The 27,210-nt window shown below is 41.5% G+C and overlaps 1 protein-coding gene across 1 annotated transcript; it reads right to left on the bottom strand.

Moving 5' to 3' along the window:
- Positions 1 to 1,089: 1,089 nt before the first annotated feature.
- Positions 1,090 to 26,157, bottom strand: ACTR2 (actin related protein 2). Its single transcript, XM_071582078.1, has 9 exons — positions 25,981 to 26,157; positions 18,512 to 18,622; positions 13,405 to 13,620; positions 9,745 to 9,817; positions 7,777 to 7,913; positions 6,678 to 6,827; positions 5,829 to 5,974; positions 5,347 to 5,479; positions 1,090 to 4,130 (listed from the first exon to the last, which is right to left on the bottom strand). Exons 1-9 carry the CDS (start codon positions 26,026 to 26,028, stop codon positions 3,960 to 3,962), a joined length of 1,185 nt encoding a protein of 394 aa, XP_071438179.1. The 5' UTR covers positions 26,029 to 26,157; the 3' UTR covers positions 1,090 to 3,959.
- Between the last annotated feature and the right edge of the window lie 1,053 nt (positions 26,158 to 27,210).

Raw genomic sequence — 27,210 nt, 5'->3', positions numbered from 1 at the left:
TTTCCCTCTAGCTAGAATGTAGAAAGAGATATATTTGGATTAAAAAACCCCAAACAACAACAACAACAAAGCAACAACAAAAAAAGCCAAAACTTGATTTTTCACTGCATTGAAACAGCTAATGGCACTAGTTTGTGGAAAATAGCTGAAGTGCCTGCAGGGAGGAATTTGCTATTGAAAAAGTTGACTGGCAAATGTCAACTGAGTTGTATTTAGTGCTTTCCACACAAAAGCCATGTCAGGCAAAACAAGCTAAAGGGGAGGAGCAGGGAACATGAATTAGTACTCAGCAGAGGTATAGCAGATGTATTTATTTTCTCCCAGGAATGAACAGTTATGAAACACAGATTTGGGGGCTGAGAGGCATTTTTTACTCTTTTTGCTATTAAAATCCTGTCTGCCTGAATCTGTCCCCAGGATGACAAGTGCTTGACCCAGCCACTGAGACAGATGCACCCCAAGCTAAACTGTACATCCCAGGTCCCTCTAAGAAATCCGAAGCCATTTTCCTACCAGGGATGCCTGGAGAACACACAAGCTGGGAGGTAGGAGGCTGACTGAGTTCCTTTCTAAAGCCAGACTGGGGGACCAGTCACTAATCCACACAGAGTCACAAGATTTCAGGTGCAAGAGCTGCTTCAAACCAGGGCATCCTACTCAATGCAGCAGGTTAACCCCCCACACAGTTTCTCTATCAGTTAAGATACAGGATACACGTGAAGCAGCACATGAAGTCACAGTGCTAAGGAGACTTTTCCTAAACAGAGCATCACTATGTGGCTTCTGAGCTTAGCCAAGGATGCTGAGGCCAATACAAGTTAAGGACTCTTCCCATTTTGTAGTACTGAGGTTCAACTAGAAAAAGATTCCTGTCCAAGGATAAGGATTTTATTTTCTTTTCAAAGAAACTAGGATGGAAGGAGTGGGGTATTGGCTAGAGAATGGAGTATGACAGCAATCAGTAGAGAATGTGTTGTCATGTCAGATTTCCTCAGCAAAAGCTGCTCATGATAGTTTTGTCATGGAAGTTAAGTTAGAGAAAAACTGACAGAACTGTGATTTCCCAAAGGAAACAAAGCAAACATAATCTACTTTGAAAAAAACCTGATTTTATTTTCGTATTGAAAAGACCTGTCAATTTAAATAGATGTTTATTTCCATTCATGGTCTCAACCAGTGTTGTGTGTTAACATCATTCAGAACTGTATAAAAAGCCATTTGTGTTACAATGGTTAACATCCTAGAACACTGGGGGAGGGGAGGGTTTGAAGCAGCTTAACATTAAAAATAGGATGTTCCAAAAAAACTTAACAACTGATGCGGCATCTTCTAATCTAATTTTATAAGAGCTGAAGCATTTTGCAAATACAATTCAAGTTATTTGGTCTTCAAAAAAAACAAACTTTAAAACCAGATTGCTTTCATAGCAATATTGAAGCTGTCAGCTGAGAGAACACACTCTGAGTGTGTGCAAACACACGCATGGAGAACCACACTGAGCACAACTGGAACACCCCATTCAGCACTTGGATTATGTACGTGTTCCTCTGAATCCATGATAAGTTAATTTAAAATGCTAGTTGCCTTTTTTTTTAATATACACATGGTTTCCATGGAAACCCAAGATTCTGCACAATCAACTGACATTTATTACTCATGGTGCTGTGAAGTTCTCTAGTGAAAGGGCTAAATTCCAAAACCTTTACTCAAACATGCACATACGTAACCCAATGGACAGGGGAGAGATGGTTTAGAAAAGGGGTTGCAGGGTCAAGGTGTAGATTTGAAAAATCACATGACAGATTGTCATTTAAAAAAAAAAAAGGGTTTTTTAAAGTCATTCTTTGGTTTATTTCCATGATTCTCAACACTGTCTGAAAAGCCCAGAGACAGTCACATGAGAAATCACAGCCCTAAAGCAAGCCCACAGCATGTTTAAGTCTTGTGTATTAAATGTTTAGAAGACTACAGGAATTCAGAGTACCCCTTACATTCATGTCCCCAAAAATCTAGTAACTGCTTAAGTGCATGCACTGAGGCACGACCGGCATGCCTGTAAATTCATATTGTTCAAGTTAAAGAGTAAATATAGCTGCAAAAAACCCCACCCACCTATAATTAAATGGCCATTACTAGCAATACTATAGTGACTGTCTTGTTATTAAAGAAATGCAGACATGATTTCTGCCTGCTTGGCTCGCTCAGCCAGAGGAAGCTGTCTGCTCCATTTAGAAAGAAAGCAGATTTTAAGAATCCAAGGGAGTTTAATATTTCCGTGTTGCTGGGGTCAATTATTAATGTAAAGATGTAGACAAATGCCAAGTCTATGAAAGCATCTCTTGTACATTCCAAGGTTTGGAAGTCAAAAGCAGACCTTAACTTCCTTATCCTTAAATGTTATGGTAGGCTTCGAAAACCAGTAAGAAGTAATGTATTATTTCCATGGAAAGCAAAGTAGAACTAAGTCTAACTGGCATTTGTATGCAATCAGTTTTTGCTATGCTTAATGTGAGGCAGATTTTATTGCAAAGTCTGCTAGTAGGAAAAAAATTTCAGGCAACTATACTCAGAGAAGGTGGCTGATAATTACTAGTGACAACTTCTGTTTTTTAGAACAGCTCAGCTTTAATGTACTTTCTGGAAAACAGCATTTTCATCACTGGTTTTCACTTCCTTCCCCAACCCACGTTAAGTATCAAAAATCAAGACTGGATAAAATGAATTGTGGCTATTTACCAACCAACAACATCTCATATTCCAATGTTATTTTTAACTGGAAGAAATATAAGTCATTCTTTATAACCTACTGCCACTGGTTGTTTATAAATATCTGCTTGCTGCAATAAACACTGGTCATTGAAATATTCATTTGCAGTAACTACTTGGCACTAGGTTAATATACTTGTAAAGTTTAATGGAAGTGCTTCTGATGTACGTACAAGCACTTGAAACATCAGACTTTTAAAACTTAGTTCTGGGGGTTTTAATATCTATAGTTACAGTTTTCACAAGCATTTCTGAAAGTATTAAATCACTTCAATAAGTTTAGAGGCTCCTGTCTCAGCATATCTAAGTTTCTCAACAATTACAGAAGAGCTAAATTAACATTCTTGCTCCCTATGCTGAGACAACATGGTACCAAAATTTAGTTATAAAAAGAGGCATTTTTGGTCAGGCTGATCCCCCCCAGCTGTCCCTTAACGAAAAAAGCAACACAGTTCAAACCTGTCTCCTCTCTCCAGAAAAAATAAAAGACACCTAAGGCCACAAATGTACATTTGCCAGAACATCAGGCGTTGTCTCCATTTGTGGCAACTGTACATTCCCACTTAGAGAAACACAGTCTGCAAGTGCCACCACCACCTTTAAGGATAAACCCCCTCAGAAGCCAGTTTAGGCAGCAGTGCTTATGGAACCACGTTACATGGAAACAGTGTGTTAAAGCCATTCCAGCTACTTCAACTAGTTTCTAACAATGTTTAATCAAAAGTCCTAATTGCAGAAAGAAAAAAAAAACTTGGTGTAGAGAGAGGCATAAAGATGCAAAGATAATCACCGCAATGATCCAATAGCAAAAAACTCTTGTTTAAAGGTTTTCTTATGCTAAAAAAGGCACACAACCCCTTGTGAATTAGAGACAAAAGCTAGCAGGACTACAGCAATAAACCCAGAAGAAAAAGCCTACCAGAATTACCCAATTGCCTACTGGGAAGGAACAATGAAGTAAACAGGCTGCTCTTGCTCCGTTTTGTTTGCAGGGAAGTGGTCAAATTTAATAGTCAAATTTAGCCACATTAAGAAACATTTAACAAAAGCTACCCCAAGAAACCAGAACAAAACCTGACGTTTGGGTCAAAAGGCCGCAGACAGGCCCTTCCATAGCATGTAGCTGAGTGAGTTCAGAGATTGGCAATGAAAGAAAAAAGCTTTAGACATGTGATGGGAACAAGCTTTGGGATTTATCGAACAGTCACACCAAGCTTCTCCAGCACACGCACTCCCTTTTCCTGGTATTCTTGTCGGGTCATCCAGAAGTTGTCTTTGTCTTTCATGATGTCTGCTAGAACTGCCCCCCCCAGGAACACCATGTGCTTCCGACGAGGTGGATCCTCGATTCGGATCTTAAATTTCTAAGGAAAAGAAAAGAAGCTGTTACTGGCATCCTTGAAACAAAGCCTTGCAGGATAAAATTGGGGTTTCCATTAGAACAACAAAGTGGAAACTGCCTAGTGAGGAAAATGCAACCAAAGAAAAATGTTAGCACAGGGAGCTTTGTGTGAGCTTCCAGTTTGCACATCTGAAGTAAAATAACTACTTTGCACTGGAAATTAGAGACAGCGATTGACACTTTTTCCAAACTTGTACTTTCAGTATATCCACAAAAAGTCCAGGAGTCAGAATGCAAAATTAAAGACTGAATTTTTGCATTTCATGAACACAGTAAAGAGTGAACAACTTCCTAAGCTTCAATGGCTAAAATGATCAAAGTTACCAGATCATCAAATTACAAAATATTTTAGAATTATACTCAGTTTTAGAAGGGCAGATGAAACAGATTTTAAATTTACACAATCTAGACCAGCTTAACTAATTAATATTCCCTTAAACTCTTCAATGCTAGAACTCTAACGTCAAGAGCAAAAATGAGTGTACAGTCAAAGCTACGTGTGTAATATTGTCTCAGTTGTACAACATTCTTTACAACTGAGTCATTCCATATTGTCACAAAAGATCTTTAGAGGACACTGTATTAAGAACCAGGGAAGTTCAATTTAGTTCAACATTAGAAACTCCACTCAAAGGAATTTTCTCTGTAAATATCTCCTCCTTGAAAATCAGACAGCATTGCAACACAGCACCACCTCTGCAATGTGTGTGGCTGTTGTCTCCTTATCACAGTAACCAATGGAAAGGAGAAACTTATTCCACTTGAAGGTGTGTCAGAACTCCAGCCTCTCACTTTTGAGTATTACGCTGGTTGTATGAATCAAAACTTTCACAGATGAACAAAAAATTATTTTTGCCCAATGATGACTTTAAGGCACAAAACGCTCCTTAGCTTTGTTTAACCTACATTAAAAGTTGTGTTTTAGCATTTATCAGCCCATTTTACATTCGAACTAACATCAAACTTCAGGAATTACTTGCTCTTAGGACCAAAAGGTGACCTCTTTGCAAGTATATACAAAAGAAATGCAGGGGGTGTGAAGAATCGAGAGGAAGCGATTTTGGAAGTCACATGGAGGGCCACCCGCAGCCTCTGCCATTTCTGACTACTTGGTTCCCTCTAGTGGGGATTCCGGATAAGACTTTTCCCCCCTCCAAATGCAGCCACTCGATACCTACCGAGAGTTTTTCCACATCTCCTTTCAGAACTCGTTCCAGGTAGAGCTGTTTCAGTTCCCGCTCCAGCCGCGAGGGCAGCCCAGGGTACATGGTGGACCCTCCAGAGAGCACAATGTGCTTGTAGAATTCAGACCTGACCCAAACAAAACAGTCTTTATAGTGTTGTATAGTTTATTCTGTTTAAGGGGTAGGAGTAAATACAAATCTAAAAAATGGTCACCACACAGACAGATTTGCTCATGCTTTACCAGAAAGCAGCAGTAATACTGTGAAAATATCTTGAAATATTTTCTCTGCTCATTCACACCAAAACAGTTTCCAGACAACCTACTGAGCTCCAAGATCTCAGCGTAAGCTCCTCTCCCAGCAGGCACCCTCCTCTAGTAACACACATTAGTGTCTAAAGCAAAAGATGTTACTTTGAATGCACCTCTCATATCACCCCTGCACCTGACAGAGGATTTTACACATTCTGATCTTACCTGGTATCAATATCAGCGGCCTGGATGGTGTTAAACAGCAATTCAGCCACACCAACCCCTTCTACATTGATTAAGTGAGGCTGGAAAAGAGCCTCTGGTGCCTCGAACCGTTCTCCACCGACTTTGATAATCCTGCCATCCGGGAGCTAGAGCAGAAAAAACACCATTGAGAAGACTAATTTTAGCCACTTGAATGCTAAAAAAACCCAAGAGGAAATGACCTACATTGCTCCCTAGTGTTTTAAAACAGGAAATTGTTGATACTTGTCAGCACTGCAAGAAGTTGTTCAGTACTACTGAAAGAATATACAAATTCTTTAATCACTGCAATTCACTCTGAGACATCAGGGACCAGACACATCCATGCTGATGTACCAAACATTTCCTTGCAATACTAACTCCTACAATCGATTTAAAAGATGATCTTAGAGCATGAGTAATGTTTTCCTCCAAATTCTTTTCTCCCCATGTGTGATCACAAGAAGTTTGCACTAAGAGCAAGTTCACCACTCCTGACACCAGACATCACTCTCGTACATCTCACTGCTACATGGATGAAGCTGAAAGAATCTGGTATGTTAGAGTAAGTCCACTTTCTCTACAAATTCCTACACTCTATTATTCAAATTTCAAAGATCTACAAGGACAAAAATAAGTACAAAGTCTTATGGAAAATCTGAAAAGAAAAAAATGTTTCTAGAAGCTTTTCCCAGAACCGTACAATCTGATTCTACAGATCCTGTGGCTGGGAAGCGAGCCAAGAAAAACTGTCAAGGAATGAAAGCTAAATGCCACCTGAATTTAAACCTAGGAAGTTTAGGACAAGAAAAACTGTCTCAAGACACTTACTGTGTAGGATTCAACTAATACTGTGGTCTCTAGTGCCAGTTTCTGCTCCTGTTCAATGTTGTATCCCACGTAACAGAGCTTTTCCTTGATCATGCGAACGGTCTCAAAATCAGCAGAATGGTTGAAAGCGTAACCTCGCAGCAGGAGGAGCTGGAGGGAACACAGCAGGTTAGCAGGAAATGAAGGGAACAGTCCAGATCTCTCTCTCTCTCAGCAGAGGGCTACATTTAAACACGTATCTTGAAAAGTTCATCTCCCTTTTTTAACTGCAAGTTCAGTATTAAGACAAATCCATCCCAGTGTATCCATTACGGCCAGAAAAGCAGATTAGCAGCAGCATTTATTCCAAGTGGGAAGTTTCCCTCACCATTACAACTTTCAGTATAACCATTCCATAGACAAATGAAAGATAACCAAAATAATTCTTATCTTTAGGACTCAAGATTAGCTCAGTTGGTTAAAACTTGGTTGTGATAATGCCAAGGTCATGGGTTCAATCCCCTGTGTGGGCCACTGACTTAAGAATTGGACTCAATGATCCTTGTGGGTCCCTTCCAACTCAGAATAGTCTGTGATTCTGCGACTTCACTTCAGAATGCTCCAGTATTTCAGTTTAACCATAAAAATTGTGAATGCAAAATGTTGCTTATGTTTAAAGCACCCAAACAAATTATCTATCAAACATGCTGTCTTATTTAACAATCAGGGAAGAATCACTACACTATTTTCCACACTGTGAGAAAGTCTTCCTGAAAATAGATGAATAGAACTGAAAGAATACAATTTAGCTTCCATTTGATGTATCAAGAAAGCCACCTTGTGAGGTTTTCCTTCCCAAATATGGAATAAATTCCCTTCTTACAAGACTGGCACCAAGAAAATGTGATGTTTCTGAGTAACATCAATGTCATCACACATGATTTAGATGAGGAAACATAAGAATAGACTGAAGTAATACAGAGAACATAGGAATTCTTTATGTAGTTAACATATGAATAATAAAGGGAAATGTATAGTGGTTTCTTGCTATCAAGGGATTTAACTTGAACCAAAGCATCACAGACACCAGACTCAACCTAAGAAACTCTTCCCAGCTTACCTTAATGAGGTACCTGGTGATATCCCTCCCAGCGATATCTAACCGTCTCGTGAGATGAGGGAGAGAGAAACCTTCATAAACTGGGCAGATGTGGGTCACACCATCTCCAGAGTCCACAACAACACCAGTCAACAAACCTAAAAGAATGAGAGGGTAAGAAAAAGCACAACTTTTATTAGCACTTTTATAAATAGAGCAAAATAGGAGAAAGTTTAAGATTTTTTCACTGTAATATTAATACAACCTCTGTTCCCTCAGTCCTCACTGGGTTTTGCAATTAAAGTTCTCATAGTAACAAATGCTTTCATGTAATTTTATAAAAGTATTACCTCTACTTTTACCTAGATGCTTAGAACCCTACCATTCACAATTTTATCTGGTGTTTTGACATCTCAAATTGCACTCTAATTAAAGAGAGTATCTGTGCTCATTAAACACTGTTTGGGGCACAAGTTCCTTCACAGATTCAGCTGTGTATGTGCAACCTTGTACTCATTTCTCAATATGAAGAAGCCTAAAGATATTCAGGCCACAAATTTACCTTGTTACAATTCTTAGGACTTGTTGATTCTGACTGGTATTCAAAAAACCAAAGCAATGCTTTCATAAGGTAGAGAATATTTGGACTTTACAGCACATGCTTAGTCTTTTCCACACAGAAGTACCACTAGGCTGACTCAGGTCCACTTTCATAGACTAAAAAAATCAACTTTCATGAAAAAAGTTTACCACAAAACCATCAAATTCTAACATGTACAAAACACATATCATAAACATGTAGAAGTTTCTATATTTAAAGGCAAAAATCAATAGTGAAAGCTGATAAGAAAAGTTTTACAGTTTCCCACAAGCTACTTGAAGCAGAAAACATATTTTAAGGGGAGACCTTAAAAATGCACTGAAATGAGGCACATGTCTATGTAACTTCAGCCACTACCTTAATCTTTAATGTAACATAAATAAGTAGGAGGTTTTAGAGGGCTTTTTTTTTAATTTTCCAAAGCAAATGTTTTATTTATGTGACCCTTGATTTTTACATCTTAGATGATCTTCAACTTTGTTTCACAAGAAGATATGCAGAAACACTGCAGACAGCTCTAAGTTGTCACACATTTTGTTATTCATTGAGTAACTGAGCACTGCACAGTAACAACATGAACAATTACAGCAGATTTTAAGACTGTAGATGGTAGTCAACTCAAAGGAAGCAAACCAAAGAAAAAGCAAGGCCCAAAAAAATGTAATAGCACAGATTGCAGCAAATAAAATTAATATTCAGGTGTGCAAAAGTGGGTTTGGTTCAACTAGTTTTAATGACTTGCATAACAGAACCACCTTTCCAGTACCTCATCTCTTTGGCTCTTGGAAACTAAAGTGACATGTTCATGGGCAAGGATATTTATGTCCTGCTGTGTGGCAGCTAAATACACTAAGCCACTAATAAACAGATGTAAGGAGTTATGGTATTGGAACTGATGTGCTTGAGGAACTTCTTAAAATCCTAGATGGATTGCAGTCAATGGCAAAATAGCCACTGGAGTCAGTCAATCTTCTGCTCAGGCTAAACGCAAAAGACTCAACTTTCTATTTATTTTTTATCCCCTGAAAATAGCGCAGAAGTCACACAATCATCAACTTGAAATTCACTCATGATCAGAAAGGCAAAAGCAAGACATTATTAAGACTTGGTGCCAAAGGCAAAACAATTATACCTTGAAACAGTAAGTTTTGATGAACCAGGAGTTTGCATTTACAAGCATGTCCCCACATGCCTGCAATCCATGAAAATAACATGGACAGTGGGACCTATCAATAGTTCCCCAAAACAAAAAGCAAACCTGTCAGTCAGAGCTGAGTTTACTTAGAGAACAGCACTGAATTAAGCCCAAGACCCAGTGATGCCATAAGAGCACTTTGGCTCAGCAACACATCTATAAATTAAAGAGATTTTTGGTCATTATTGCCTACCTTGAGCATACAGAGTAAGAACAGCCTGGATGGCTACATATACCCCAGAAAACTGGTATGTCTCAAACATAACCTGTAAGATGAAGGCAAAAATTAGCTTCCAAAACATGCCAAGTGTTTGAAAATTGTATTTCTAAAATTTCGTAATTTTACCAATCAAAAACACTTTCCAAGAACTTTCATCACACAGATTCTGCACAAACATTAGAAACCCACTTGCTTTAGGGCAGTAAGCAGTACATTCAGTTCTGTACCTCACCTGTTCACACCAGACAAGCCAGATGAAATATTCCACATCTATGGAACACAACGAAAGCGAATACTTCCAAGAAAACCCACACACCAATTTCTGCAGCTTTACTAAGACCTTTTCCAAAGTGCTTAATGAGTGGGAGGCTGTACTTGTAGAGCAGCCAAGCACTTCATTACTGAAGTGTGACTTGGGAATGAAATGTTTGTTAAAGGTGTATCCTCTGAAACGAAGTTCAGCGTTTTATTATTCTGCATATCAAGCTGTACAGACTTTGTTCAGCTGCAGACTCTGTCAATAAAGACCAGACTCCTGTGCATCTGGGTCTAGAATAAACCAAGTGTCACAGGTTGTTCTCTTCATCTGAGCCACCTCTTTCCTTACTTTATAGCACGACCAACAACAAATTTCTAAAATTAGTGCAAAATCCACTACAGACAGAAAACTGCAGGTTTGCAGAACTCTTACTGAAACATGAAAAGCAACTGCTTGTCTTGCACAGTAGGTTCCCTTAACCACTGAACTAATTTCAGTGAAGAAACAGACCAAGATTAAAGGATGTAGAGTTTATAGGATCTTGTCTTCTTTATAAACACAAAGAAGGCCAAGTAAACAAATCATACTGTACAGCAGTTTTCCTCCCAAAATGCTTTACCAGGAAAACCGGATGAACTCTGATTATTCCAACACATACAGAAGTTCTGCTTTTGCTACTCTGCAGCCTCCTGAGCCCTTCTGCAACTTCTAGGATTAGAAACTGATTAAATCCTAAGTACTCCCACAGCTCAAGTAAAAGATATCTAAATATTGTTGAAGCAAAAAAGCTGATGCCTGACAATTTTAGAATTCTGAACTATTTAAAGAATCTCCTCTGCTAGAATAATGTGAAAAGGAACAGAACAGGAACAGCTGAAAGGGCAGCAATTTAAAGAGATTCCATGTGAGTAGTCATTGTCTAAACCCAACACTATTCCAAACAGAACAGGCTTGCAAACAACATCAGTACTTATTAAATGAAAAAATAATTTAGAAAATCTAAATGATCAACTTCATACAACAAAATGAATATTCAAATGGTATTAGTTACTGCCTTCATATGTTGTACCAAACCCTAGAAGGCACTGTAAAGCCCTTTTATAACCTATACGCAGGCCTTCTGGGTGGTGTTATTCTTTCTTTCAAGACATATTTGATGTGAAAAATGCCTTAACACAGGACATGGATGTTAACAAATCTTAAGATGTAAATACTGAGCAGGACGTTTTCCTGAAAAGACTCTTCTTCATGTGACAGCAAATTTTGGATTACCTACAAAGTGATCTTCTAACTGGGTATAGAAAGGAAGAACTAAAAACTGGGAAAAATGGTAAGGAATTCTAGTTTGGGATTAGAAGTGACTGTGCTCAAGTATTTCTACAGCTACTTGATATGCCATTGCAGTCTGGCTGCTCCTGAGGGTGTTACAGAATGAAAATGCAGCAGAGAGAGACAGACAAATAGAAGTCAAGCTGAGGAGCAACCAGTGTCTTGTACATGCTATGAAAGAAAAAGCACTTTTAAAACATGTATTTTACAATATAGCTGTCACGTGAACATTTGCTGCCTTACTCTGCAGCTGAGTTTGATGATGATATGAGCTCAGGAAAGAGAATTACTGGAAATAGAATGAAGGACAGCATATGTAATTATCTATCATCTTGATATGGTCCAGATGACTAAGCTTTCCTTTTAAAATGCAACTGCACTGTATCCTAAATTGCAGAGACATTAGTATATCTAATAAGGCTTTAGGAAACACCTTCATTCAGTCAGTCCTCTGCTTCATACTGAGCTCCTCCCTGGAAAGGAGGAGGCCACCTCAAAAATGGAAGGAGTATAAATATGTTCAACTAAATATTGCAAGTCCTCATAACATTGTGTTCTATTAAAATATTAATAGAAACAAAGAGCTTCTGTATAACTTCAACTTGGATTCTAGTTCTCTGTAATCCTCTGGATCACAATTAAGTATCTACAGTCTCTGGAGTGGTGTAAAAAAAATGTTCATGAAGCAACACAAATATTTTATCAGAGTTCAAAGGCCATACCAGACTTTTCAATTTATGGTATAAAACTACTTGGTACCAGAATAACTAAACTCCAGCCTCTTGTGTACAAGCAGGAAAATAGAAACAAGAACACTATTGTAGACAGCTGAAAAGCAAAGAAGCCTGGACAGGAAATACAGCCATTCCTGCTACGTGGACGCCACCCAGAATAATCTGCTGTGCCCATCACAGCACAGCTGACTGATGGACAGCACATGGTATTACCACTGCTGCATTACACAATACCTACAGAATAGCTCCCTCATGTTCTTAATGGCTACAAAAGGCTGAATTTAGATTGCACAGTTTGATTTTTTTTCGCAGAATTTTTTCCAACTTTGCAAAACTTCATTTGATCCCAAGCCACTGAAAGAAAGGATTAGTGCAAATATATTCCCTGCCCCATTGCAGAAAGCATTGCTGTAGCTATGACAGCAAAAGAATTCTAAGGGAAATGTCAGCAGGTAATGATAAACTTAAATTCCTACTAGATTAAGCAACATATTTGGGGAAAAAAATAAATATAATCTTTGATATTCAAAGTTCTGATAAATGGATACGGTTTCAGACTTGGAATCCATTTTTTCCATCCTGTCATTTTTTTAATTATGTCTTTGTTACCCTGAATACTTACATTAATTGAAAATATCTGATGCCTGAGAGGAAAAAAAAACCAAACCAGGAAACTAAACTTCTTGTTCTCATCAAACATTATTGCTCTTCAAAATCGAGTTTTTGTCACATAGTACTGGAGCTAAACAGTGTAAATCTGACAACCTACATAAACACAAAGCACAGCTGGAGCTCAGATCACCCAGGGCAGCCCTCTGAGATGGAGGATCCAAGAACCAGGCTTTCCTTCTTAGAAGGCTTTCATTGATAATCCCTAATCTTTAATTAGTGCATTGGTTGTCATCACACCTTTGCCTCAACCGCCACCTCCCACCCAGCTCCATCTGGTGAGCATCATCCAGCTCCAATCCCCTCTGCAGCATTATTGGCTTACAGAACTCCCAGTCATTTAAAGTAATTAACATTCATCCAACAGCTAGTAATCAATCTATCTTGGGTATGTGAAAACAGACATGTATTCCCAATACTGTGTTTTAATGCTGATATGGCTTGAGACAAGAAGCCTGTACAGCTTCTGAATGAGATCAGTTTGTTTGAATTTAAGCTCAGTAGCATTCTTGATTATGGCTGGGGATGGGTTTTGGTTAGAAAACAGAACTGCTTTGCCTCAGACAGTCACTGTGTGTTGTTGGAACAAGAAACCTCTTAGCAATACTTCAGTATGTGTCAGCTTCTACCAGACAGACATACCTCCACAATCTTCTCCCTATTTTTAGTTGGATTCATGGGAGGTTCTGTGAGTAGAATTTTACAATTTTTTGTGTCAATGTTAAGTTTTTCTGGTCCGAAGGTGTAATCCCAGAGGTGCTTCATGTCATCCCAGTTCCGAACTATGCCATTCTCCATGGGGTAATTCACTTCCAGCATTGACCGTAACTCACTGGCTTCATCACCCACCATGAGATCCTGTGAAATTTTAATACAGAAACATGTCAGTGCTTGCAAAGTTTTCTGAACACCAGACTCCTCAAGAATGACAGTGAACTGCTTCAGCCTGTGTCCAGCTGTGTTCTTAAGCAATGCCCACATTTTTGAATCATTTTCAGGTACTTAGGAGAGAAGTAGAATATATTTCATGTAGTATTTAAATTTGGCTGTTACCCATCCCAAACCTTTTCCAAAACAAACATTACTACTTTGATTTTTAAATTAACCTTGAACATACCAATAAACCCTGTTAGAGACAGAAACTGCAAACACCTTTGTAAGTACAGATGTTTCTCCACTGACACCTCCAAACTCATTTTATCAAATACTAATTTCTAAGAGCCGAGATGCAAAACAGCACATAAGGGTAGTAGGTGGGATTGGCAGAGTATTTTTCCATGCATGTTGCAAATTTCTGTGCACAATACCAAAAAAGGAATAATGAGTGGTGAATAAGCATACCAAACAGTAGCAAAAGCAAGTAAGAGATTATAAATTCCACACTAGACATTAAAAGAAACAATGGTTTACATATTGCCTGTGTCAGGAGAGTGTGAAGAGACACATCTAAATATAAAATAGAACCTCATCTATTCCTTGTCAAAAGTCTCAAGCCAAAAACCCAAGTAATGCATTCTTGCACAAACACAACCAACTAATGCAGTTTGTATAGTCATTTCACACTGATGAAGCAATCTGTTTATTAAAGTTAGTTATGCAAACATTGCAAATTCAAATTAGTACCATCACATCTTCTCCTTTCCCACGTATTTCCCAGAGGAAGTAAGTACAACAGCACCTCATCTTTGCTCCCTATTATATCCCACACTTCTCTGAAGAAGCCTGAACTGACTCACTTGTACTCAGCCTATGAGAACATATTTGTAGGTACCAATAGCCCTGTGTTCATACTAATATTAAGTGGGAAAAAAAAAAAAGCCAGCTGCTTTATCCAAAAAATGGCACCACAGTTTGCAGTTGCTGTGAAACAGCAAACTTGGAAGTGAGGGTTACACAACCTACAACTCAATGCCAGGGGAAAAAAAAGATGGCACAATGAAAAATCTGGTGTCTGGCTTAACATCAACCTAAACAGTTACTGTTGACTATATAAAAAAGAAGTTAATTGAAAATAGTTTAAATCAAACCACTCCTCTTCCACCCCCTCTCACTGACAGGGTGTTTTATTTGTTTTCCCTTGCACAGCAGATCACACTTCAGCTCCCAACAGTACAGAACACAAAAGTCAAGACTCCAATGTTTTAAACCAAATGTACTCTGTTGAAACCAAACTATGAGAACTCCACCACGCAGCCACACTACTCATGAGAATTTAAGACGACAGAAACTCCACCAGTGAAAGAATTGGAAGCCTTTTTGTGCATTGTTCTCTGAGGTTCTCTGCTGCTGAACAGGATGTAGCCCAGGAAAAGCTGCTATTCAAGGGTGCAATGTGAAAGTTGCACAAAACTTTCACATCCTTTTAAAACAAAGCCAAAGGGCAGAACAATTGTTCTCTCTTGAGAACATCAGTGCTAGCACACTGACAAACAGGCACACTTGGCAGGTGAAGAGGAAGAAGGACAACACAACCAAACTTGCAGAGAGGAATCAGTATCGTGACATCCAATGTGTCCACCCCTTCAGTACTCAGGAACACTTGTCTAACTGAAATCTGAACATTTCTTCAAACTCTGGGTTTGTAACATTAAATAGAGCAATTTCTACAGCTAAAGATGCTGCGTTCACATTGATCTTCCAGTGTTATTCTTGCATCTTGCAAAACTACAAGTTATGTAGCATTTAGAAGCAATACATAAAATATTCTCATTAATTAGTTGCCAGTAAACCAAAGCAATGATCAATGTATGTATTCAAATGTAAAATGTAAGACAAGACAAAACAACAAACAGCATTAAAAAATAACGTAACAGCTACCAGGTCTCGTCAAGCAAAAATGGTAAACAAAAAGCACAGGGGCACCTCACTTACCATCTTTTTGTTATTCTACTTCAACAGGTCAAGAAAGGTGAAGAAAAGGTAGAAGCAAGAAAGTCAGAAAAGGCCTAAATGAAATTCTCAAATTATTTTAAGTACACAGTAGAATTAGGCTGAAAAGAGATGCATGTACAGCAGGAAATGATCTGAGTTAGTTCAGTTAGGGCCAAACTAACATTCTCAGGTATCAGATTAAATTGTCTCTTTAAAGGAAGCTACTCCTACGTGTCAGTGGCATGTCATGTTTATGCATCCTAAGTTGCAAACAGGATCAGTGTATCTGCCTATCTCTCATAAATAGGATTCTGGGTATAAATATTGTATAACAATGGAGTTTCACCCTGGGCCTGGTGTTTATCTAAACCATAAAAGACCCTGCACAAGGCAATTGACCATAACTAGCTCTGACAAACCCTAAATTTATATTTTGTTCTAAAAATTCCACTTAAAATATCCAAGGACTGAAAATTACTAATTAGTAGTGACTTACTAGTACCCTCAAACCTGCTGCAATGACTAGTAAGTCAGTGAAAGCTGAGAGCAGCATCTGTGCTTCTGGGTTTAGAGTTTCAAGGTTGCAATTTTAAGCAAAGTAATCCCAGCAATAACTGAACTGTTGGATTTATGTCCTGAACTGGGGACTCTGAGTAGCAGAAAAAGCTGTATCTTCGAGACAAAAGGAAAATCCATAAAGAAAAAACAGGCAAAGCAACTTGAAATTGGTAACTAGATGGATGTTAACCACTGTTTTGATCAGCTTCCAGGCTCTTTTCACAGAGTTTCCAAATTTCTCAGGAATGACAGCTTTCCTGAACAGTTCTGAAAAGTTAAAACTCTTGCCAGCTTCTTTTACTCACTTTTAAACTTATCCTGCAAGAACTCGCAGTGAATGCCTCGAATCAAATTTTTAAGCATAAAAGTCATCTGCTAAAATACTTCTTTTGTTTTAGGAAATCTGCAAGAATCTCACAAAGAAAAACAGCACTCACACTTAACAAATCTTCCTATTGTATTTTCCTACTGGGATACCCAAAGTATCTGTGGCAGGGATTTCTTCTCTTGATACACTGCTTCCTTGAGAAAGGTGACAAGCTGTTACAGGCAGATGCTACAACACTTGTAGGAAGAACCTAGACACAGTTTATAGTCTCTACAGTACACCCACACGATCCATGCTCCAGCAGACCAGCAATGCATGTGAAATTACAGTTTACTTGTTCTTTTGTACTCATCTCATAGTAATTACCCACTTCTGCCTCCTGTCTTTTCAATTCAACACTGTTATATGTAACAATAGTAAACTAAGTTATCAGATAATCAGGATACCAAAACTGGCAGGACAGGCTGTATCAGACCAGCTCAAAAGAAAACACAACTTCAACAGTGTGATTTTATGCACATTTTTTTTTACTTTAGACTCATAAATTACTATACAACTGTCACAAAACTTTACCAGGATCTCCGTTATGGAAGCTCCTCATACTAAGTTCAAGAAATATCTCTCCCCAGGTCTTGCAAGAGAAAGGAAGATGTTTTCCCTCTTACAAAAAATCCTCTCTGCTGTGAAAGGGAAAGATCTCCATCCTTTCAACCAAACTGTCCTAGCTGACACAAGGCAAAGCAATATTGCAGTATTAGCAACATAAAAAATCCTACAAATGCATTTTGGGAAGGTCTGATGTCTTTCAACCTCTTAACTTCCTTGTGTGGCCTTCTGCTGATACTACAACTGTTTAATAGGCAGCAGCAGAATCAGATAACTCAAGTTCTCCTTGTTGACTTCAGGGTTCAGAAAATAAAGAAAAAGACTGGGCCAACTTTTTTCTTCTTCCTAAGCTGCTGCTCAGAGGCAATAAGCAAAGCAAAACTGAAAGCCAGTGTATGTGTAGTCTTAGTCCTACCTGACCTTCTCTGGCCTAAGTGAGGACTTCTACAATTCTGCATCCCCTCCTGCCTCTCCCTCACTCTCAAACTGGAGTTTGCACAATCGTGTAGTAAGGCATTCAAAACTTCACCTGACAAAGAAATCCCTCTTTTTCAGCTGGATCAGCTCACCAAAGGGCTCACCACAAGCCTGCACAAGCAGCATGACCAGCACAAAGTGAGAATTTTGTGGCTAGAAGCAAGAAGGGAAGATGTGACCACAGCAGGGCTGAGACATTTACCGAAGCTGATATTCCAAAAGCAACTAATAACATTGAAAGCATTACTTAGTAATTATAAAATAAGTGAGAAATGACAGCTCCCTGGACTTCAGAAAAAGATCCTCAAACAATGGTTCTCCCCCCAGGTCTTGGAAGAATGTCCCAAGACAAAGCAGCCTGGACAGGATCTCCCCATCTCTAGCTGGTGTGGAGTCCCTTCGTCCATCAACAGCAATAGGAAAACCAAAACAACAGAAACAACGAAATGCAAACATAACCAAGCTTAAACATCTCATACAAGACCACAAATGATCAACTGTGAGCACAAAGCAAACTGTATAGAATGACCTGGAAGCTTCAGCAGTTCTTCAGCATTGTCTCAGAATCCCACAGTACAGCTCGGTGACAGCCACTTCTGTCCAAAGTCTGCCTTCTAATCTTGACATCATTTACATACTGGCACTTGAAGCCTCTTTTTGTCCAGAACCACTTGAGCCCTACCTGCTGCCTCCTCAGGTGTACTATCTGAAGGCCTCCAGTGCTTTAGATTACCCTCTTCGTAACTTTGTAGTTTGTGACAGGCTAAAATCCAACACAGAAATGAATCAAGAGATACTGAAACAGTATAATGGGGAGTTAAGGAGAAAGCATTTCCAAACATTATGTAAGTCAAAAGCTGCCCTATATATTTTTATTGGTCAGAAACAAATAATAATAAAAAAGTTTACCTTGATTTCAATGTTTCCTACTTTAGCAGTTGATCTTATAATGGGTCTTCCAACCAAAGCTGGAAAAATGTGCTCTGGAAAATTTGAGCCTGCATAGCCACATTTCACAAACTGAAAAGGAAGAAATGATTTTATTAGAATATGCATTGCTTCTCTTTACCAACAGAAACCTAGTTTGGTGTAAAAAATTAAAAGTCCAAATTTAAGAGTGTGTGTCCCACTGGAAACCAATTGCATTTGTACTTTCAACACATTTCAGATAAGGCATAAAATATTAAAATATTTTCCAGAATGTTTTCTGAATCAAGACTGTCAAATTTTTGAGAAACAGTATTAAAACAACTAAGTACATTGTGAGGTGTAAGAGTCTGGTGTCTGAATTTGAATTTCCTGCCACTCTATCAAAATCCTACAGCAACCTGAAATCTGTAATTTTACAATAGATCACCTTATGTACTCAATAAGACCTAATTAAATCACCTCTCCAATTAGAGCATGCAGTAGCATAATAAATTACACACCAGAAAAAAGCCCACAAAACCTTGTGAAGTCAAGTTTTTTGCTCTAATAAAAAGTGCTGGACTATGAACTAGCAGATAGCATAGGCAAGTCAGGTGGATTTCTCAAAGTTTCACAATATTCAGGGTTTCTTTTAAGGATAAAGTTTTCAGTAAGCACTTCTAAAACCAACAGCACACCCAAACCCTCAGATGATGGTAGTTCACACCAAACAGGATGCTCTCAAAGTGCCTGTTCCCCAAATATACACAAAAGGAAGCTTTACATCACCAGGTCCCAAGATAGTATATACCTAAGAAAACAATGACAATTTACTGAACATTAAAAAATATATAGTCACCAGAGGAAGCTCCCTTGTAAAACATCAACTTTAAATGTGCCAGCAAGAAGTTATAATATCAGTTGGCAGGGATCAGCAAGTTGTGCTCTTCAGCTGTCCTACTCTGACATTCATCCTGCACTCTATTAACATGCCAGAACAAAACCATTTTCACCTGCAGAATTCCTCACCACTGAGGTGCAGCAGTGGTAACCCAACACTGGAGGGAACCTCTGGAGCTCTTGTCCAACCTTGGGCTCAAACCAGTCACCACTGAATGCAGAGCAGGTTGCTCAGGGCTTGGACCAGCTGGGTGCTGGAAGCCTCCAAGGACAGACAGTTCACATCCTTCATGGGACCCTGTCCCAAAACTTAATTAGCCACTTCAGGTTGTACTAAAAGTCATCTGGCAGCATTTTCCAAACGTTCCCCGAGTTTTCTGAAGGCTGCCACTGGAACAATTATCCCAGCAACGAGTACAGCTAATTGCAGCTGAGAGGAATTCTGTCATTACATTAACGGTAACATGAAAAGTCACTTGCTGTTGCTTGTAATTATTCACCTTCCTGCAGTAAAAAAGAGCACCTGTTTTGGAAAGGAATTTATCAAGCCAGTTACATGAAGAGCCAAAAGATCAAGGGTTGGACTTGATGATCTCGGAGGTCTTTTCCAACCCAATCGATTCTACGATTCTATATTTTAATTAAATTTGGAGTAACAGAGGGAGAAAGGATTTTTTTTCTTTTTTTTGTGACCCTATTTTCTTTCACTCGCTCAGTGCTCGCTGTCTCCAAAAGGAGAGCTGTCTGGAATACCTGAAGAATGACACTGTGTACCAACCCATTTCACTCCTTGTTCTTCAAACTGAAAAGGCAAGTACTCATCAACTCTTTTGCTTAGGTTAAGGCCAGAAGTACCCAGGAGTTATACAGATCTTATCTGGGTATTCAAGAATGCAGTGCTGCTATGAGAAAGCAGAGAGCAGCCACAGGCATTTCTGGATCATGCCACCTGAATACACCAGAAGACTTTACCAGAAGTTTTAAACTCGAGGAAAACATATGAGACATTTTGAAGGATTGAACCAAGTCCAAAAATAATGGTGACCAAATTTAAAAGAATAAAAAAACCAACTCTCTTTCAGGCTTAGCAAATTGCTGCAAAAAGGGCAATCAGACAATTCTTGTTGCTTCTATAATATGTAGGTATTCTTGTTATAAACTTCATTGTGCAGGGCCTGGTCAAGCTAGAATGAAGTTCTGTGATACATAAACTAGCCCATACAATCCCATCCTCCAGCTCAGGGTTTCCTAACTTGTACCAAGAACAACCATAAGCAACTCCATGTGCCCCATGCACCTTTGCACCCCACACATTTGGTTACACCTTTTCCTCCTTTTCTGCCCCCCAGCATGAAGCAACTTCCCTACCAGTCATCACCAACCATGTTGGTCAACAAAAGTAACAGGGCAAAAAATATCTAAATAAATCTTTACAGCTTAAGCTCCTGGAACACTCCTCAAGAAGTTCCACTACTCACACTTTTAAACCCTACTCAAAGCCCAAGGTTTATACAGCAACCAATGAGTTATGCAGCCAAAAAACTACTGCACAAAAATCAGTAAGTGCCTCTTGGCCAAACTTAAAAATCCCTCTCAAAATCACATTCAACTATGTTGACCTAGAAACTCCTGACCTACAAAACCACTATTCTTTCTATTTGATCTGAATAGTAACTTCCAGACCCTTTTGGCATTTAGATCTTGATACACCTTCCCTGGAAATTAACTATGTTGGCAATGAACAAGTCCTAGATTTTAAAAACATTGTCATTTCTCCAACCATCCTAAAACACAATCAAAACACAATCAAAACCAGATCCCTGCCCAGGGGACATGGGGACATCAGTTGGGGACAGTCTGGGGGCACTGTGGTGGCACAGGGACATTGAGGTGGCACTGGTTGATGGCACTGAGGTTCACCAAGGCCACCTCCTCGCTCTGCCCCCCTGATAGGAACGTGATCCCTGGGGTTGGGGACACTGGGGACATCAACTGGAGACACTGGGGGCACAGGGACACTGAGGTGGCACAGGTGGCACTGACTGATGGCACTGAAGTTCACCGAGGCCTCCTTCTTGATCTGCCCCCCTTACAGGAACATGATTCCTGCCCAGGGGACATGGGGACATCAGTTGGGGACAGTCTGGGGGCACTGGGGTAGCACAGGGACTCTGAGGTGGCACAGAGTGGCACTGAGAGTCAGGGATGTCCCTCCTCACTCTGCCCCCCACCAGGAGCATGATCCCTGCCCGAGGGACACTGGGGTGGCACAGAGAGAGTAATCAGGCATTGGAATGGCCTGCCCAGAGAGGTGGTGGATTCACCTTCCCTGGAGGTTTTTAAATTGAGATTGGACGTGGCACTGAGTGCCATGGTCTGGTAAAGGGACTGGAGTTGGACCAAGGGTTGGAATTGATCATCTCGAAGGTCTTTTCCAACCCAATCTGTTTAATCTATGAAATGAGTGAGACTGAACTTGGACACTTGCAGTCTGTTCCCCACCTCTGTCAGGCTAAAACAGAGCACCTTAAAAACTACATTTTACAAAGTTCTATAGACTCAGCCATAGATAAAGGGGACAGAATTTTAGCTTCCCTTCAGAGTTGAAATTTCCCCCTCCAGGCTACATAAAACTCTGGAGAAGATGAGAAAAAGTGAGCCTTGCACATCAGCTTCCCCATCAACAGGAACATTCCTACTGCATATTTTCCCTGTCACGATCCTAAATATTCAGCTGGTTCAGTAGGTTTGTGATGACCCAACACTGGCTATTAGGGCTGAAGAACCAGACTCAGAAGCACAACCAACAGGTAAATGCACCTAAAGAACAGAGCTCTGTATAACAGATGCTGAAGAGTTTTTGATATTTTGAAGTGGTACAAGAAACATATTTCCCCCTCCTGTTCCTTACAGAAAATCCTCCAAAATCTTCAAGTGAATGTTATGAACTGTAGTCATCTGGAACAGAATCAGCTTCTCTTTTCTAGTGCCCAACATGAAACGCTCATTGTTCCTGCCACTCTCAATTTGAAACTCTGTAGTTAAGTACAGTGTACTTGTTTCTCTTCCCTGTCTTACTGTGCACACCCCTCACACCAATTACAATTTTAGTACAATGCTCATGTTTCAAACAATAACATGAACATTCAATGAATTTACCCATTTTGGCAAGGACCTCATCACCATTTATTTCTGCACACATTCTGAATGTTTTAAAAACAGCCACCTCTCTTGCCTGTTTGCAAGGCCATGTATGTAAGGGCTTTTACCATATATAGTTTCTTCTCCATTTCACTGTGGTTTATAGCGACTCTTTCACTTCCTACTGAGTCATCAAACACCAAGAACTTGCATGTAGAAGTGTTCTTTCAAACTAAAAGAATGAGGAAGCTCACAAACAGGTCATGTGACAAGTTTTAAAATGAATGCTAATATTCTTATCAGATCTCTCTGCTTGATTCTTTCCATTGATGCAGCTCCCAAATAAAAACCCTAAACACAGTTACAGCAATTTTACGGGCCACTAAGTAACTTATCATTTGTCCTGGAAGAACATCCACCTCTAAGGCTTTAGACCTTTGAGGTGCCATTGCCTGCCTCTCTCCTACACTCCATGTTGCAAGAACTTCCTTTTAGTCACCTCTTCCTCAAAGGTTGGCTGCAGCCTGACACATTAGAAGCCCCTGTGCAGCCTAGTTCATAGATTCATAGAATCATAGAATCGACTGGGTTGGAAAAGACCTCAGAGATCATCGAGTCCAACCCTTGGTCCAACTCCAGTCCATTTACCAGATCATGGCACTCAGTGCCACATCCAATCTCAGTTTAAAAACCTCCAGGGAAGGTGAATCCATCACCTCTCTGGGTAGGCCATTCCAATGCCTGATTACTCTCTCTGGAAAGAATTTTTTTCTGATCTCCAACTTCATTTTCCCCTGGCAGAACTTGAGCCCGTGCCCCCTTGTCCTATTGCTGAGTGCCTGGGAGAAGAGACCAACCCCCACCTGGCTAGAACTTCCCTTCAGGTAGTTCTAGACAGTGCTGAGGTCACCTCTGAGCCTCCTCTTCTCCAGGCTAAACAACCCCAGCTCCCTCAGCCTCTCCCCATAGGGCCTGTGCTCCAGTCCCTTCACCAGCCTTGTTGCTCTTCTCTGGACTCGCTCCAGCACCTCAATATCCTTTCTGAACTGAGGGGCCCAGAACTGAACACAACACTCAAGGTGTGGCCTCACCAACACAGAGTACAGGGGAAGGATCACTGCCCTGGGCCTGCTGGCCATGCTATTTTTTTTCTTTTTAGTTAGAACAGTAGGTTTCAAAGACAAGCCTAAAGTGACAACCACCATCTGATTTTGCCAAGGACATTCTCCATTTTTTACCCAGTATTTCTGACACCTGGCAAGAGATTTAATTTCAACCACAGTTTTAAGTATGACATATCAAAAATCATCCTGACATAAAAATACCTCTTGCCATACAGGAAAAACATTATCATCAAAATACTGGTTTGACAATATAGAGCAACTTGATAATCTTCAAAAGCAGTTGAGCCTCAAAGATTTACTGAACAGAACTTTCTTCCAGCTTCGCTATCCCAACACTAGTTCAATCATCCCAATTTAACCTAAGTATTTTAACCTAACTAATTTAACCATTATTTCTTGATATTCTGCTCTCCCACCCAAGGACTCAGTGGCCAGACAGCTGTTCTCAGAGGTCAAACACGACCCAAAGCCACACAACAGGCTGAAGTAACTCAGGCCCCTCCTCTTGCTCTGAAAATGCTCCTTCCACTGTTGTAGCTTTTTATACCCTGCTGATACAACTCACAGAGGGGAAAAAAATGTCTCAAACTAAGATGCCTCTGGAATTACAAGCAGACACAGATGTGTGAAGTTGTAAAGAAATCTGTGTTGCATCCCCAGCTTGGGAAATTTGGTAAGAACCATAAGAACCATAGCTTTTATCCCATGTCTCACACCTGAGACCAGTCAAAGCACAACACTTGCTGTCACTACCAATACACTGAACATTTCACAACTCAGTGATTGTTGCCATATAAAGTACTACAGTAAAGGATGGAGTACTATTATTTTATTTTTTTGGGCCTGACAATAGGAATATTAAATAATAAAGATATTAAGAAAAAAAAAGGAGCTTCCATATCCCTTTGTAAGAAAGCACTAAATGTTATACTTTCTCATTTCCTTTTTCTAAATGATAGTGTAAAAAGTGCCCAAAGGTTCTGGACCCCAGCCCTATTAACAATAATTTTGGCTAAACAAAAAACATAAAAAATGTCAATCCCCAGACCTGTCAAATGTGATGTTCCCCTAATGAACCATTCTAATAATTTCAGATGTTAACTGGAAAACCCTCTAATTCAGGATGCTGAATGTCTAACAGCTACATGCTTTGTCTCAGCTGTTCTCTCCCAGGCTTACGAAAGAAAAAAAATATTTTTTATTCCAAGTGTCTCTCTATATGAAAATTCCTTTTTTTGGCCATTCAAAAGATCTTAATATACCACTAGTTATGTTAACACTCCATGTAATACTGCTTTGCTAGGGGAAACCCGAGATTGCTTAAAAATTTACCATGGGGAAATAGCATCTTATCTTTTTTTTTTCTCTACAACGGTATCTTTTCCACTTCCTGTCGAGGTGTCTCACAGCCTGACAAAATGATGCATTTCCAGTGGGTGCCTGCACGCTCATGGAGGCAGGAAAAGGTGTAAAGGATGGAGAGATTAAAAAAAAATTGCCAATTTTGAGGTAAGCTGCAGATCAGAAAGGTATTAACGATGATGCTTAAAAAAAACCAAACAAACAGAAAAACGAAATAAAATATAGCCCCAAAAACCGAACAAAAAACCCCCCAATAACCCAAATAAAGCATTTCTCTAAACCAACAACCCTGCACACAGAGGACACATCCTGGTTGCCCAATGTACAATGCGCTCATTGAAAATTTTTGAAAATCGGTGCTTTTGGCTGAAGGCTTGTCGGTGGAGAGCCGGGTTCGGGTCACGGAGAGCGCTCGGACACCGCCTGTAACCGGGCCGGGGGCGGAGGGGCCGGGCAGGGACCGGGGCCGGGGGCGGAGGGGCCGGGCAGGGACCGGGGCCGGGGGCGGAGGGGCCGGGCAGGGACCGGGGCTGGGGCCGGAGGGGCCGGGCAGGGACCGGGGCTGGGGCCGGAGGGGCCGGGCAGGGACCGGGGCCGGGGGCGGAGGGGCCGGGCAGGGACCGGGGCTGGGGGCGGAGGGGCCGGGCAGGGACCGGGGCTGGGGGCGGAGGGGCGAGGTTGGGACCGGGGCCGGAGGCGGAGGGACCGGGCAGGGCCGGAGTGGGGCCCGGCGCTTCCCCCGCCCATTCATTCCGCGGCCCGGTATGGCGGCCGGGCCCGGCAGCGCTGGCGGCGGGGCCGAGCGGGCGCGGCCCGCGGGCGGTGCCGGCAGGAAGCAGGGCCGGGTCCCGGGGGGCAGTGCAGCCTCCCGGCTTCCCCTTCCCCCTCCGCCCCGGCGGCAGGGCGGGGTCCCGGCGCCGCCCGCCCGGAGAAGAGACTCACCCCGGTGCCGTTGTCGCACACCACCACCTTCCTGCCCAGCGTGTCCATCGCTGCGACACCGACAGCGCCGCTCCGCACCGGAGGGGACCGTCACGGACGAGCGATCGCGACAGCGGCGACAGCGGCACCGGCACCGCCCCGACCTCCGCCGGGCCCCGCGCGCGCCGCCCGCCCCGCCCCGCGCACGCCGGAAGCCGTCAGCGCGCGCCGCCCGCCCCGCCCCACCACGGGCGCTGCTTCCCCCGCACCCCCGGCCTCACACTCACACCGGTTGCCATGGCGGCGGCGGCTCCGGCTGTGCTGGGTCCCCAAAACTGAGTCCCCGGGCCACACCGGGTCACCCCAAGTCGCCGCCCCGCAACGCCACTGCCGCCGCTGCCCCGGCATCCCCCCCTCCCCCGACACACACACCGGTTGCCATGGCGGCGGCGGCCGCGGATGTGGCGGGTCCCCAAAACCAGGTCCCCGGGCCACACCGAGTCCGCCCCAAGTCAACTCAAGTCACCCAAGTCGCCAGAGCCGCTGTTTGGTTTCGCCTCGTACCGGCGCCCCCGCGGGGACGGGTCCGCCCTGAGGGGCTGCCCGCGCTCCCCCCTCACGCCGCGCCCTCCCCTCCTGAGGGAAATCGGGCAGGAAGGTGCTAAAAGAACTATTTGTCATGAATATTGTGTTGTTTTCAGAGATGGGCATCCCTGAAGAGATGTTAGTCTTCTCAGGTTTTGCCCAGGTTCGCCTGGCAAACAGTTTGCGGTGGGCTCCGGGTAAAGGAAAGGGTCAGTGAGAAGAGGAGGCTCAGAGGTGACCTCAGCACTGTCTAGAACTACCTGAAGGGAAGTTCTAGCCAGGTGGGGGTTGGTCTCTTCTCCCAGGCACTCAGCAATAGGACAAGGGGGCACGGGCTCAAGCTCTGCCAGGGGAAATTTAAGTTGGAGATCAGAAGAAAATTCTTTCCAGAGAGAGTAATCAGGCATTGGAAAGGCCTGCCCAGAGAGGGGGTGGATTCCCCATCCCTGGAGGTTTTTAAACTGAGATTGGCTGTGGCACTGAGTGCCATGATCTGGTAAATGGACTGGAGTTGGACCAAGGGTTGGACTCAATGATCTCGGAGATCTTTTCCAACTCAGTCGATTCTATGATTCTAAGTGTGGTCTCCTGGCTCCTCTCTGGCAGCCCAGTATGTGTAAGGGATATAAGTGTGATCTCCTGCCTTGTCTCTGGGAGCTCAGTACT

This window comes from Pithys albifrons, chromosome 2 (genome assembly GCF_047495875.1).
Source record: "Pithys albifrons albifrons isolate INPA30051 chromosome 2, PitAlb_v1, whole genome shotgun sequence".
Classification (NCBI taxonomy): Eukaryota; Metazoa; Chordata; class Aves; order Passeriformes; family Thamnophilidae; genus Pithys; species Pithys albifrons.
Note: the sequence above shows the minus strand (reverse complement) of the source record. Positions and strands in the feature narration are given on the sequence as shown.

Bases quoted from the DNA above. Each gene is read 5' to 3' on its own strand.
- ACTR2 (XM_071582078.1), bottom strand. From the start codon at position 26,028: ATGGACACGCTGGGCAGGAAGGTGGTGGTGTGCGACAACGGCACCGGG. The intron at 6,828-7,776 runs GTAAGCTGGGAA...TGTTCCCTCCAG, and splicing joins TCACCAGGTACCTCATTAAG to CTCCTCCTGCTGCGAGGTTA. The intron at 5,975-6,677 runs GTAAGTGTCTTG...TTTCTGCTCTAG, and splicing joins TATTAGTTGAATCCTACACA to CTCCCGGATGGCAGGATTAT.